The sequence below is a fragment of the Mixophyes fleayi genome, chromosome 9, assembly GCF_038048845.1.
Source record: "Mixophyes fleayi isolate aMixFle1 chromosome 9, aMixFle1.hap1, whole genome shotgun sequence".
Classification (NCBI taxonomy): domain Eukaryota; kingdom Metazoa; phylum Chordata; class Amphibia; order Anura; family Limnodynastidae; genus Mixophyes; species Mixophyes fleayi.
In genome coordinates, this window is record NC_134410.1 from 66,297,064 (window position 1) to 66,311,067 (window position 14,004).

The 14,004-nt window shown below is 42.3% G+C and overlaps 1 protein-coding gene across 1 annotated transcript in view; it reads left to right on the forward strand.

Annotated features, from left to right (window-relative positions):
- The window catches only part of TEX11 (testis expressed 11), a 391,710-nt gene that overhangs the window by 16,539 nt on the left and 361,167 nt on the right, over window positions 1-14,004 (forward strand). Inside the window, exons 3-4 of the mRNA XM_075184491.1 lie at window positions 11,760-11,881; window positions 12,138-12,222. Of these exons, the coding sequence (XP_075040592.1) occupies window positions 11,760-11,881; window positions 12,138-12,222 (207 nt within the window). The remainder of the gene's footprint in view (window positions 1-11,759; window positions 11,882-12,137; window positions 12,223-14,004) is intronic.

The window sequence follows — 14,004 nt, forward strand, 5'->3', positions numbered from 1 at the left end:
TCCTCCCAATAGGCTAGTCTTAAATATATATATATATTTTTTACATATACACTACCTCCTCCCCGTTTTCCTTCTTTCTTCGTCTTCCTAAACATGCTGCACTTCCAAATTTACTTCCCAGTAATGACTTTTAAGCTGCCAAGATTCCTATACCCATTATTATTGTCTACCAACAATTAGTTCCAGTTCATCTATTCTGATTTGCAGACTCTCAGCATTTGTTACCATACATCTGATGTTTTTGCTGCAACTTTTAATTTTGCGCACCTCCTTATCACCATTCCCCTCCAAACCCTTCCGCACAACTCCACTATTTAATTTACTAAGCCTTTTTGCCTCTCTACATTATATTTCACACTGCTTTTATTCTTCTTTACAACTGCTCCCCCCTGTTGTTAGATAAAAATTTCCTTTTGACCATCTTTTCCCCCAGCACATTTACACCCTTCCTATTGTTGTGGGGTCTATCCATATAGTATAGAGAAATTGACCTAGTTCTCCAAAAACCCCAAACGCTTCTTTCTACACCAACGTCCCTGAAATCTAGTTACTCTTCAGGTGTAGCGTGTGACAGATAAAATAATACCTTAAAGGTGTTTGAGAGCTTACTTTCTCTAATAATAATCTCTGCACTGACACATTCCCATCCTCCTTTAAACTAGAGATGCTCAGGCTCGGTTCTTCGAGAACCGAACACACCCGAACTTACGGGATCCGAGTCGGTACTTTCGCGCTTTATCGGAATCGAAAACGAGGCAAAACGTCATTGTTGCGTCGTTGGATCTCGGATCTCGCGGGTTTTGAAATCTATAAATTCCGCCCTCCACAGTGATCTAGCGCCATTTGAAAGAGAGACACAAAAGGGGTAGCACATTGTGTAGAGCAGTTGGTCAGCCAAATAGATAGAATTGAAAGAGTAGGGGGTAGCAGTGTTGAACAAAGTCTACAGTGACATTCAGGAGAGCTCCATTGCTAATTCTCTTTGCAGAAAAATACAAATACTAGTGCTATCAGGGTTGGTGTAATTCTGCAGTCAAATTCTACTGTGTTATATAGGTAACACACAAAGGGGAGAGCTCCATTGGTAATTCTCATTGCAGAAAAATACAAATACTAGTGCTGTCAGGGTTAATGTAATTCTGCAGTCAATTTCCACTGTTTTATATAAGTAACACACATAGAGGAGAGCTCCATTGCTAATTCTCATTACTGAAAAATACAAATACGAGTGTTCAGGGTTGGTGTAATTCTGCAGTCAAATACTACTGTGTTATATAGATTACACACAAAGAGGAGAGCTCCATTGGTAATTCTTATTACAGAAGAATACAAATACTAGGACTGGCAGGGTTGGTGTAATTCTGCAGTCACATTCTACTGTGTTATATAGGTAACAGGAACAGAGAAGAGCCTCATTGCTCCATTGCTAATTGTCATTGCTGAAATACAAATACTAGGCCTTGCAGGCTTTCCTTCTGACTTTTTGTCAAATTGTACGGTGTTATATAGGTTACATCCAAAGATAAGAGGTTCACTGCTCCATTGCTAATTGTCATTACAAATACTAGGACTTGCAGGCTTTTCTTCTGAATTTGCAGTCAAAGTGTACGGTGTTAACACAATGGATTCACAGCAGTACACAGAAGACAAGAGCTCCGATGCTAATTGTCATTGCTGAAATACAAATACTAGTCCTTGCTTGTTTTTCTTCTGAATTTACACCAAAAAGTGAACGGTGTTATATACACCCAAAGACAAGAGCTCCATTGCTCCATTGCTAATTGTCATTGCTGAAATACAAATACTAGTCCTTGCAGGCTTTTCTTCTGAATTTGCACAAAAACGTGCATGGTGTTATCAAAATGGATTCACAGCAGTACACAGAAGAGCAGGAGCACCAAGCAGCTGCTGCCACCAGTCATGATGATAGTAATCCCTGTACGTCATCTGGTAAAGCCTATGTAAAAGTACATAGTGTTTTTAAGTCAGGGAAACAAAAAAATAAAAAACACCTTTTACCTTGGTCAAGAGAAAATAGCTGTAATCCAGGCAGCGCCGGATTAACCCAAGGTCTAACTGGGCTAAAGCCCAGGGGCCTCGGGCATCCAGGGGGCCCTTGACAGAGCTCAGCAGCATTATCGATTGGGCCGGGGATCAATGCTGCTGAGTCTGTCACTGTTGTCCTTCTGCGGCGCTCAGTAAACTCCATACTGAGGAGATCTCGTGAGAGTGTCGCGAGATCTCCTCAGTAAGGAGCATACAGCGCGCTGCGGAAGGACAAGAGTGACAGGAGAAGGTAGGTGCTGGGGGGGAGGGCCTCACTGGGGAATGGGGGCCCCCTTAGCCCAGGGGCCTCCATTCCCTTAATCCGGCCCTGAATCCAGGAAAAATTATCTGCAGAAAAAATAGAATTGCCAACATGCCATTCTACACACAGAGTGGCAAAGAAAGAATGAGGCCTTCGCCTTTCTCTATGAGTGTGAGTTCTGCAACTGTCACTGAGGCATCCAGGGTCGGACTGGCCCAGCGGGCTGCCGGTAAAATCACCGGTAGGCCCGGCTACCTTATGACCACACCCCCTTTTCAAAGTGGGCAGAGCTGCCCCTGGGGACCCGCTGTCCGCACTAGGCAGCCCGCTGTCCTCCCCGGCGTCACCGCTAGTTCAAATGCGATCCCAGCTGCGATCATGTGACCCGCCCCCTCACCCTGTCAGCTGATTGCCTGGAGCATCAGAAGGAGAGAGGCTGCCGGGAGCATCGAGGAGCAGAGAGGCTGCTAAAATCAACTTATGGTAAGTAGCTTTCAGCCACTTGTATGTCTGTATGTATGTATGTATGTATGTATATATATATATATACACACACACACATTATTAATGTTTTTACACAATAATTTTGTATTGCTATTTGTTTATAATAACAATAAATGATAGTGATTAAAAGGAAATACATTGTTAATTAAAGTTGAACTGGTGATTCACAGGCATTATTTGTTGCAACCCTGGCAAAAAAAAAACCGATTAAGCACCCCCTATCGTAGGTAACCAGCACTTTTAAATGTAAATGTAAAGATTGAGAATTAAACACACTCAGAAACTGTCATATAATAAACCTGTGCCTTGGGCTAACAAATCTGCTGTACTTGAAGGTTCAGCTTTGAAATAAACATCTAGAAATGCAAATAGAGAATATGCAACATGTTTCACTTGAAAATTTACAAGTACCTTACACGAATCTGCACATTGAGATTTTTTTAGTAAATAATATATATATATGAATTGGGCGGCACTATTGCAGGCATAATTTGAATTGGGGACACTATAGCGTGGCATTTATGAATTTTTGGTACTACTGTGTGGCATAACATGGCACTCCTGTGTGGCATAATATTGTTTGGGGGCACTCCTGTGTGGCATAGGGGGGCTGACTATACTAAACTATAGGGAGGATGGCTGCACAGAAAACACTATAGGGAGGGGGTGAGTGGACCTTTAATTTAATGCTAAGGTGTTTTGGGTCTATAATTAAATGTGGGGCTGAGTGTATGGAGGAGTGCTATCTATTAAATGTGAATATTATTTAATGCTGGGAATGGTTGTGGGAAATGGATGTAATAAATGTAAATGCTATTAATTTATTGCAGGCGCTGTTTGGAGGGAGGGTATCAGGGTTATTTATTAAATGGGAATACTATTATATGTTGGGGATGGAGGAAGGCCTATGTATTAATTGTGGGTCCTATTTATTTAATGCCAGGGCTGGTTGGAATTTTCTAAATGTACCCATTATTTTTTCCAAATAGGGCCCTCAACATTCCAGGATCCAGACAAGCCGCAACTAAAGAAACCAGCAGCCACAGGTGGTAAAAGTCACAAGAACAGGTAGGACAGTCTGTCAAATGATCTGAGTCTGGTGCAGGCTTGGCTAACCTGTGGTACTCCAGGTGTTGTGAAACCCAGCATACCCTTCCAGCAATAAGCTGCTATATATTGGCAAAGCTTGTAGTTTCACAACACCTGGAGTGCCACAGGTTAGCCAATCCTGGTCTAGTGGGACAATCCTGATTTTTGGTGACTGTTCTGCCCAATCTAAGGGGCAGGTCAAGACTGTGTATTCTTTATACACACACTGCATTCTTTATATACTGCACTAAGGTGCTAGCTGTCCTTCGTGGACTGACCACTCCCCCTCTAGTGTCTGGCCCCGCCTCTATGATCGCTGACCACACCCCCTTTGGTGGGCCCCTAGTGTTGCATTCCCCGGTGGGCCCTTCATGCCCCAGTCCGACACTGGAGGCATCCTCTTGTAAGGTCAGTCGTGACCAAGCAAGACCTTGTCATTTGAACTCCAAAAGTGGTGTCCAAATACTTTTACGTGTAAAAGCCGAGCTGGAAGAAAACAGTAAGGCATTAGAGGAAAATGTATGTTCAGATTCAGAAATGACACAAATCCATGAGGAGAGTCTATCCACGAGTGCTATGTGTAATCGTGACCATTCTGATAGTGTAACTATAAAGAAGGCCCCTTTCAGCATTTCTGTAGATGTGTGCCTGAACAGCCCAAGTGTAGCCGGTGATACACCAGTTGAGGATGTCACTTTGGAATTGGATTTCTGTAATGGTGGATTCCAGCGGTGATTAATTAATAATGTGTGAGGATAATGTACACACTGATGAGGGTGAGGATGAGTCTGAGGATGATGACAACCACATCTTGCCACAGTAGAGTTCATTAACAGCACTGTTACTTTAGGTTCCTTAGGCCCATTGTTAGCTTATTTTGTGGGGCCCAAACAAACCATGCACTTCAGCCACAAGGAGTGGCACTTTTGTGGCTGAAGTGCTTGGTTTGTTAAAGTGTGCATGTCTTTTTAAGATCCAACATAAGAGTGGGTGGGAGAGCCCAAGGACCACTTGCACCACTTTTCTTTTCTGCCACTGCTGTGTGCCAATGTGTCCTAGATGTGCTAGGAACTGCCGTGTGTTTGAGTCATTGTTCTGTCGCTTAGCATCAAGCCAGGTCGCTGCAGTATTTGTTTGAAAGTGTATGAAAATAATATTGTGACCTGTGAGGTGGTCAAAATTGACTGCAAATGACTTGAAATTAGTGTTATTGAGGTTAATAATAATGTAGGAACAAATAAAGAGCAAAATGTTGGGATTTTAGCATAATTTAGCAATTAAAAAGCGATTTGTCTACAACCGCCTGTTTCACTTTTTCCCATGCTGCTTTCTGGTAATGTAACTTTCTACCATCCTGGCTAGCAGGGCCGGACTGGCCATCTGGCACTTCTGGTAAATGCCAGAAGTGCCAGGGAATCCCCCGCGTGCAAGAAACGTGGGGGGTTGCCACGATTGTCGCACATGGGGGGAGGGGCTGCTGGGGGGGGAGTGCCGCGAGTTGCACAGGGTGGATTGTCACGAGTGTGAGATAGCCAGGGGGGAAGTGGGTGCAGGAAGAGGGGTGAGAGAGCCAGTGGGGAAGGGGGAGCAGGAAGAGGTGTGAGAGAGCCAGGGGGGAAAGGGGAAGCAGGAAGAGGTGTGAGAGAGCCAGGGGAAGGGGGAGCAGGAAGAGGTGTGAGAGAGCCAGGGGGAAGGGGTTGCAGAAGACGTGTGAGAGTGCCAGAATGGTTGGGGGTGCAGGAAGAAGTGTGAGAGAGCCAGGGGAGAAGTTGGTGCAGGAAGACATGTGAGAGAGCCAGGGGAGAAGGTGGTGCAGGGGATTAAGTGAGAGGGATAAATGAAAAGATGGTGCAGAGGCATAGGTAAAAGAAAGTGTAAAGGAAGAGACATCTTAAGAATGGGAACATCAGGGATTCAGCCATCATAAAACACAAATAGTAATGAAGAATGGGAATGCACAGAGGGGACAAGTGTTAAAAAAATTAAAAAACCAAGCCTTCATACTCTATTCACTTATATTTTCCATACCCCCACTTCTACATTTCCACTTCGAGCACTGCCATCTGTCCCTGCTCTCGAGTGCCTGTGTGAGCTGACAGCTGCGGATCCCTCCTTAGCCAGCGCGCCCAGTAGGAGAACAGAACACAGGGTGCCATAATCAGGTAAGTTCATATATTTTCTCATGTGTAATGTGTTTTTAACCATCCTTTCTTGAACTAGGGGCACTACTGTGTATCCAATGACGTTTACAACACTATGTATTGCTTATTATTGCTCTGTAATGTTTCTTGCATATCTAACTGAACAGAGATTTTTAATTAAGAGGAAAAAACACTGCTTGTCGTAAATTTTATCTGTGATTGTGTCAATATATCTATTTTCGTTTGCATTTTAAATGGTGTATTAAGCTGCTCCTGTGACTCACATTCTCAGTATCTGATATGCCGTACCAATTTTTATTTGTGAATGAGTTTTTGTCTGGGTCCTACTAATGATTTGGGGGCACTATTGTGGCATAATAGGATTTGGGGGCACTACTATATGGTATTTGATTTGCGGACACTACTATGCCATAATATGATTTGTGGGCAATACTGCATGGCCAAATATGAATTGAAGGTGATACTATCTGGCATAATATGACCCGGGGGCACTACGATGTGGCATAATATGAACTGGGGGCACTACGGTGTGGCATAATATGAACTTCTGCCAAAGGCAAGTCTCTCATTGTTGAATATAACGGGGACCCAAAGAAGTTGCTGTACCAGGGCCCAAAATTCCTCTTGTCGGCCCTACCTGTGAGTCAAGGGGGTAGACGTCTCCAGGTAAATAATCTAAATGTTTCCTATCTAATCAAACTGATGGATCACATCCAATTATCTCTCACCCACTTCCTCTATCCCCCTTAATGTATATACTGTGTTATTTAAAATGAATAGAAAAGACGCATATCCAGTTACTGTAGTAAAAAAAATATTTTCCTTTGACATTTTGCTGTAGATGGAAATACTTTTAATGCGGTCGTGTGGGTTCAACTGATCATTCAATAGTTATGTATTTTCTGATATATTTGTTAGAGTTTTATTTCATGTGGAATGATTCATGAAAATTCTGCCATTACTATTTAATTGAGGGAAAAGGGTACCTGTTAATTATATGTGTGTAAGTATTCTGTTGTTGCTATTTTGTGGGAGATTTGAAAAAAACAAAACATTGGTTTCCTACAGTGGCACCTGTATAATTGGTGGTATTGCTGTAGTATGGGGTGGCGTGGTGGTGGCAATGTTGTAGTGTGTTTGGGGCTTAGTATTGCTAATAAGTAGGAGAGGGTATTGCTGTACTGTGGGGGGTGATGCTGGTTGCTGTAAAGTGGGGGGTGATGCCGGTTGCAGTAATGTGGGGGGTGATGCTGGTTGCTGTAATGTGGGGGGTGATGCCAGTTGCTGTAATGTGGGGGTGATGCTGGTTGCTGTAATGTGGGGGTGATGCTGGACGCTGTAATGTGGGGGGTAATGCTGGATGCTGTAATGTGGGGGTTGATGCTGGTTGCTGTAATGTGGGGCTGATGCCGGTTGCTGTAATGTGGGGGGTGATGCTGGCTGCTGTAATGTGGGTGTGTATTGATGTAGTATGAGTGTGTGTGGGGGGTTATTATTGCTGTAATTTGGGTACTAATAATGTATTGTCATGGTATTTATTGGTGTAATTGGGGTGCTAATAATGTAATGTTGGAGGTCATTAGGAGACATAAATACCCCCTACACACACACACACACACACTCATACTACATCATGTTGTACTGCACCAGCAACGCGCATTGCGCCAGCATCAGTGTGCAACAATATAGTGCATGGAGCTCACAACAGGTGGGCCTGTGTGCTTCAAATGCCAGGGCTGATTTTAGTCCCAGTCCAGCCCTGCTAGCCAGACTCTCATCCAAACAATCTCTCAAAATCCACCTCTTCATTATAGCCTATCCTACAGCTTCTATTGTCTCAGGTTTGCCCTCTCTCTCTAGATTGTAAACTATCACAATCAGAACCCTCGCTAGTCTCTGTCTCACATTTGAACCATTTTCATCAACTTACATATGTACTTGTTCTGTTTTTATGTATTATTTGTTTTTGTATGATTTGATATACCGGCTTGACAGGGCTGTGGACTTTGTGGAGCTTTACAAATAAATGATGATAATAGTGTAAGTTTTCTAAACTATCACTGCCATGTTTCTTTTTATAACTTACATTTTAAAGTTTCAAAGGGAATACAAGGGCAACAAAGCAGAGCAAATAATTCAACAACTATCATTAGTGGAACATATATGGTATAACACATCCAAATACATTGTACCAATACATATGGTATAACACATCCAAATATGAATAAAAAAATCATACACAAACTGGCTGCTAGTTTTATATTATTTGCATAATAAATAATATTGGAAATACAATGCCCTGTAACGCATAAACACTCATTTGTTCATCTCATAACAGTTGAAGTACAGCTTTCTTCTCCTAGGGACCTATTTATTTACATTGTGACATTTACCCGGTTAATTCGCACAGATTAATTAACGGGGCAATTTACTACTGAAGTCTTGTAGGGACAGTGCGTCCGATATGAGGCTGTCCCCGCAATAACTTCTTTCTAACCTTAACTCCAGGTCCTGCTCGCGCGCACGACCTAGGGTTGCACATGTGCATATGTCATTTACATAAATTAGCACAAGGGAATAGCAAGAAGGCTGTGGAGAGGGATCCAAAGATCCCTGTACTACAATGCTCTCCCCATTGGGTTGAATGGGGACAAGTTTTGAATAGCTAAGCTTTTCGGAGATTGATAAAATTGCCCAGACTGCAGTCCACATTGAGTATTATAGGGACTGCAGTTAATGCGGTACTTTGCCTAATGCAGGAGATATCTCCAATATCTCCTGCGTTAGGCTTTTTTAAAAAAATTTAGATTTTACTTTAAAATACCTAAACCATGCAAAAAAAATGCAGTTTACACTTGGTTTAAAGCTTCATAAATAGGCATAAATTAGAGTTAGATTCAGTTATTGTTAATGCTTCACAATAAATAGCAAGTTTTAATTTAGCTTAAAGGTTTCCTTTCTTCTTCATTTACAAAGCGCTCTTGATGTTCAACACACAATGCCTTGGTTTTGCATAGAATTACATCTACTCTTTGATCTTAGGAGATGCTATGCACACTAAAGTGCATGTTCACTAAAATAAAGATTTACAAATTTCTCTTAAAACACTGCTTGGTTTAGCCTCATTTATGGGCTAAATTAAGCCTGTGAGTGACGAAGCACTGGGGCTGTCTTTATTATTTATGTCAATTTTGTGTATGTGAAGTTTATTAATACATTACCTAAAATGTGACTGGAAAGACACTTGTCTGCCAAAGTGTACCATGGAGGCACCGAACAGGTCCCATTATAAGCATGCAATGAAACTTTGTGAGCATTTGGTCATTTTGTTTAATGGAAATGGCTGTGTTCTTCTTCACACAAGAAAGGCCCCTAAAATGTTGACTATTCCTCTCCTTAAGCAATAATCTCACTCTGTTAAAGTTTCATCACTGTTAAGAAAAATCAGGTGCACTGGTGCGTCTACTCCATACTTTGCAAGGAATGCTCTCACTCGGCCCAACTCTTCTCTTTGGCCTGCACAAACTTCTGCTCTACCAAAAATCACAGACATCTTACTGTTCAGACAGATGCTCTTTGGTGGAGAACAAGGTGCACTTGAACAAATCAAGGCACATATCTGGTCCAAAGCTGGTTTTGAACTGTGCGGTGGACACTTTAAACTTGGTTAATTACCTATTTGTTTTTGCAATGATCAGGACCTCACACATAGTTTTATGAAGACATACAATAACATACAAAATACATAGAAGAAAACATGAACATGCAAGCAAATCAAAAGGCCAAAATACATTGACTGCATGCAGGGCCTCCATCAGGGGGGTACAGGAAGTACAGCAGTATGGGGCCCAGCAGCAGAGTGGGGCCCTGCCAGCCCTGAGCCCAAACAAATTTCTTAGGGGAGGAGTCTACCACAGTGAATTAAGGGAGGTAACTGGGGCCATTTTTAGGCAGCAGCTTCTCCTGAGATGTGAGAAGGGGTGTGGGGAGAGACCTTTGCGTGTAACTAAGGATGCAGCAGCAAACCCCCTTGTAGGCAGCATGTCTGCCTCCACTCCCAAGATGTCAGGGCCCCACAGCTGTCGCCATTTGCTCCAGTCCCAGCCCCCAGGTGCCCGGCTCTCGGACAGAGAGCCGCAACAAGGCAGATAGACTCCCTGCAGTATCGCTAATGTCATGGAATTAATAACATCACAGCGCTGTCAATAGACGGGAGCCGAGAGGTAACCGCTAGAAGACGTAGAGAGGTAAGTAGCTACTGCAGGGGTTAGATGGAACCGGAGATGATGTGTGCCTGAAGAGAATCCGGGGAGGCACAAGTTGGCTAGAGAATAATTTGAAATGAGGGTGGGGTGAGAGAAGGAAGGAGGGGGCCCTGCCTGTTACAATTGTACTGGGCCCCGCAATTTCTGGTGGCAGCCCTGACTGCATGCTTCATTCAAAGAGAATTTGAAAAACAAAAATTATTCATCTCGCAACTGTTTTCCTGTTTTCTTCTATGTATTTATTTGTAGGTTAATGTGTATGTGTATTTTCTTTGTACAGTTACAATTTTGACCCTTGTTATGGTCAATAAAATACAATATTTTGAATTGATATTTCTAAGAACTGATCAGCCACAACATTAAAAACACCTCCCTATTATTGTGTAGGTCCCCCTCGTGCCACCAAAACAGCTCTGACCCATTAAGGCATGGACTCCAAAAGACCTCTGAAGGTGTCCTGTGTTATCTCTCACCAAGACGTTAGCAACAGATCCATTAAGTTCTGTAAGCTACGTGCTGGGTCCTCCATGGCTCTGACTTGTTTTTCCAGCACATCCCACAATTGCTCTATCAGATTGAGATCTGGGAAATTTGGAGGCAAGTCAACACCTTGAACGCTTTGTCATATTCCTCAAACTATTCCTAAACAATTTTCAGTGTTGCAGAGAGCATTATCCTGCTGAAGGAGGCCACTGTCATCAGGGAATATTGTTGCCAGGGAGGGGTGTACTTAGTCTGCAACAATGTTTAGGTAGGTGGTTTATGTCAAAGAAACATCCACATGAATTCAAGGACCCAAGGTTTTCTTGCAGAACATTGCCCAGAGTATCACACTGCCTTCATCGGCTTGCCTTCTTCCCATAGTGCATCCTGGTGCCATCTCTTCCCCAGGTAAACAGCACACACACAGCGGTGTTTTCTCACATCTTTCTATCATAGCCAGCATTGGACCAGTCGGGCTTGCATTTGCTCCCCACACATATCAATAAGCCCATGACTATCGCCGGTTCACCAGTTATCCTTCCTCAGACCACTTCTGGTAGGTACTAACCACTGCATACCGGGAACACCCCGTAAGACCTGCCATTTTTTAAATGCTCTGACCCAGTTGTCTAGCCATCACAATTTAGCCCTTATCAAAGTCACTCAGATCCTTATACTTGCCCGTTTTTCCTGCTTCCAACACACCAACTTCAAGAACCGACTGTTCACTTGCTGCCTAATATATCCCACTCCTTGACAGGTGCCATTGTAGCAAGATAATCAATATTATTCACTTCACTTGTCAGTGGTTTTAATGTTGCGACTGATCTGTGTATATAACAAGTGATGCATCATGATTTTTATTTATTTTTATTTTATTTTGTTTATATATATATATATATATATATATATATATATATATATATATATATAATTTTGTTATTAAAGGCTGTATTATAGATCTGTTGCAAAAGCAATTGCCATCAGATGTGAGTGATCTCATTGAACAGACGTACAAAGAAATTAAATACCTAGAGGAAGATGCAAATCGAGCTGCTCCTGACGCCCAGGTTAGTCCAGCAATGTGATAGAATAACAAATGTTGCAATTTGCTTTGCTTCATTAGGTTTGTAAATCCTGCTTTTTTTTTCTTAACTGCTGTATATGTTGAGATTAAATGCCTGATGTGCCTAGTCTGTAGATAACATTTGTTACATATCTGTGCAATCTCTTGAAACATGCTGTTTGTTTATTAATCTGCACTTCAAGGTTTTTGGAGCCAGGCATGTAAAACATCAATGTCAACAGTAGTGTTTTTCCTTGTAGATAGATGAATGTGCTATTAACTTGTGGAACTGGGGAGTCACTAAGAGGGTGGAAGATGCCATCACGGAGAAGGAGAGAGCTATGGGTAAATATTGACACATGGGAATTCCCTTTATTTCTGGACATATATTTAACCAGGTGTATGTTTTTATAGGCTGAAGATCTCTATTCTGTACATGTTTTCTCTACAACTATTGGCATAAAAGTTGAAAAGGGTGGTTACTTTTGTTATTTTTGTTCCTTTTTTGGTATTTTGTTTGTAACATGTCAACTAAGTAGCAGATTCCTTATTTATACATTTTTATAACTAGTTAGACACTTACCAGTCTCACTGATCATTGGTTTTATCCATTTATACGTTCTATATTGTGTCTGGTGGAATTGAGGTACTGCAGCCACATACAAAATACAGGAAGATTCCTAACAGAGTTTCAGGCGCCGTCTCCGCATTGACACTTGGTGCAGGAGACGGACACCTGCACCTTCTCAGCAACCACGTCCTGTTGCCTAGCAGTGAGACGCTATCTCTGCTCACCTGTCTGGAGCCAGCATGTCTGACCGCCAAAATCTCCCTAACCCAATCAGGATGCACCTTAGGGTATATAAAGCAGCCTCTGACACATGTCTAATGCCAGAGTATTGGTTCACTCCTGCTCCAGCGTTTCCTGTGGGAACAGTTGGATGGAGCATGGGAGATCATACCAGTGGAGGGGGGCATATTAGCAATTTCTAAAGGATTGCAGACACATCGCTCTCTAGAGTCTGCAGGGTGTATAATACAATTAATCACATTTTTCGCTCACAGTTTGCGAGCTAATAATTGGCTGACTCTATTCCCAAGAGTGTAGAGTTTTTGCTGAAAAAGGACTATGGCAGTATGGTTATGACACATAAACACTGACTGTAGTTTTTTGCGAAGTTTGGTTAATTCTGCTTTAATCTGACAATTAAAGGGAGTGTTTTTATGCTAGGCTTCTAGTTTCGCTATTTGAGTTTCAAAAGATTTCTGCAATTCTATATTTCGAGATTTAAGCCTGGATGCAGTGTGTATGGCCATCCCTCTCATAACCAGTAGTTATTCAAAGCTGTGTCTTCTGGTTTGTTGGTTTGCATGTAAGTTATAAGGCCATCAAAAATGATCTGCAAGCCCTCAGGGTCTAGTAAGATTGAAGCCGCCAGTCTCCAAGGGCGCAGGGGGGTTTGATTTAGAAAAGACATCCCAACGCCTTCGAATAGGGGCATGGTCAGACCATGTGATAGGTAAGTTATCGATGGAGATAACATTTTGAGGGGACCCATATACATAGCTCATATTTAGGAATATGAGCTATGAACATGGGAAAAGCAGGGGAAATTCTGAACAGTTGGGTGTTTAACCCTCCAGGCGTCATATAGGTCATATTCCGCAATAATATGGGAGAAAGCAGAGGATGCGTGAGACTCAGTGTGGGAAATTGAATTGAATTGTTGAAGAGGGGAAACCTATCCAATTTTGGCTCTGGGGTAAAACTAAAATCGCCCATGAAGAACTGGGCTCGAATCCTGACATTCTGAATCAAGACACAGTTTTGTAAGGAAGGGTAATTGATTAGAGTTATGGGCGTCAAGGGAGTTTAATGTTACTTTTCAATTCCATTGGGACCCCAAAAGTATCCAGTAGTGACTGTTTTTAATCTGAGATTTTCCTATCCACTTTAAACAGACAGGAGTTCCTAAACAGTATGGCAACCCCATTACGCTTAAATGGGCCATTGGACATTTTACAGGTAGGGTAGGAGGGATTAGGGAATTGTGGCATAGGAATAGAGGAGAAATGGGTTTCATTTACAACAATGATTTCTGCTTTTTGGGTAGCAAAATATCTTAG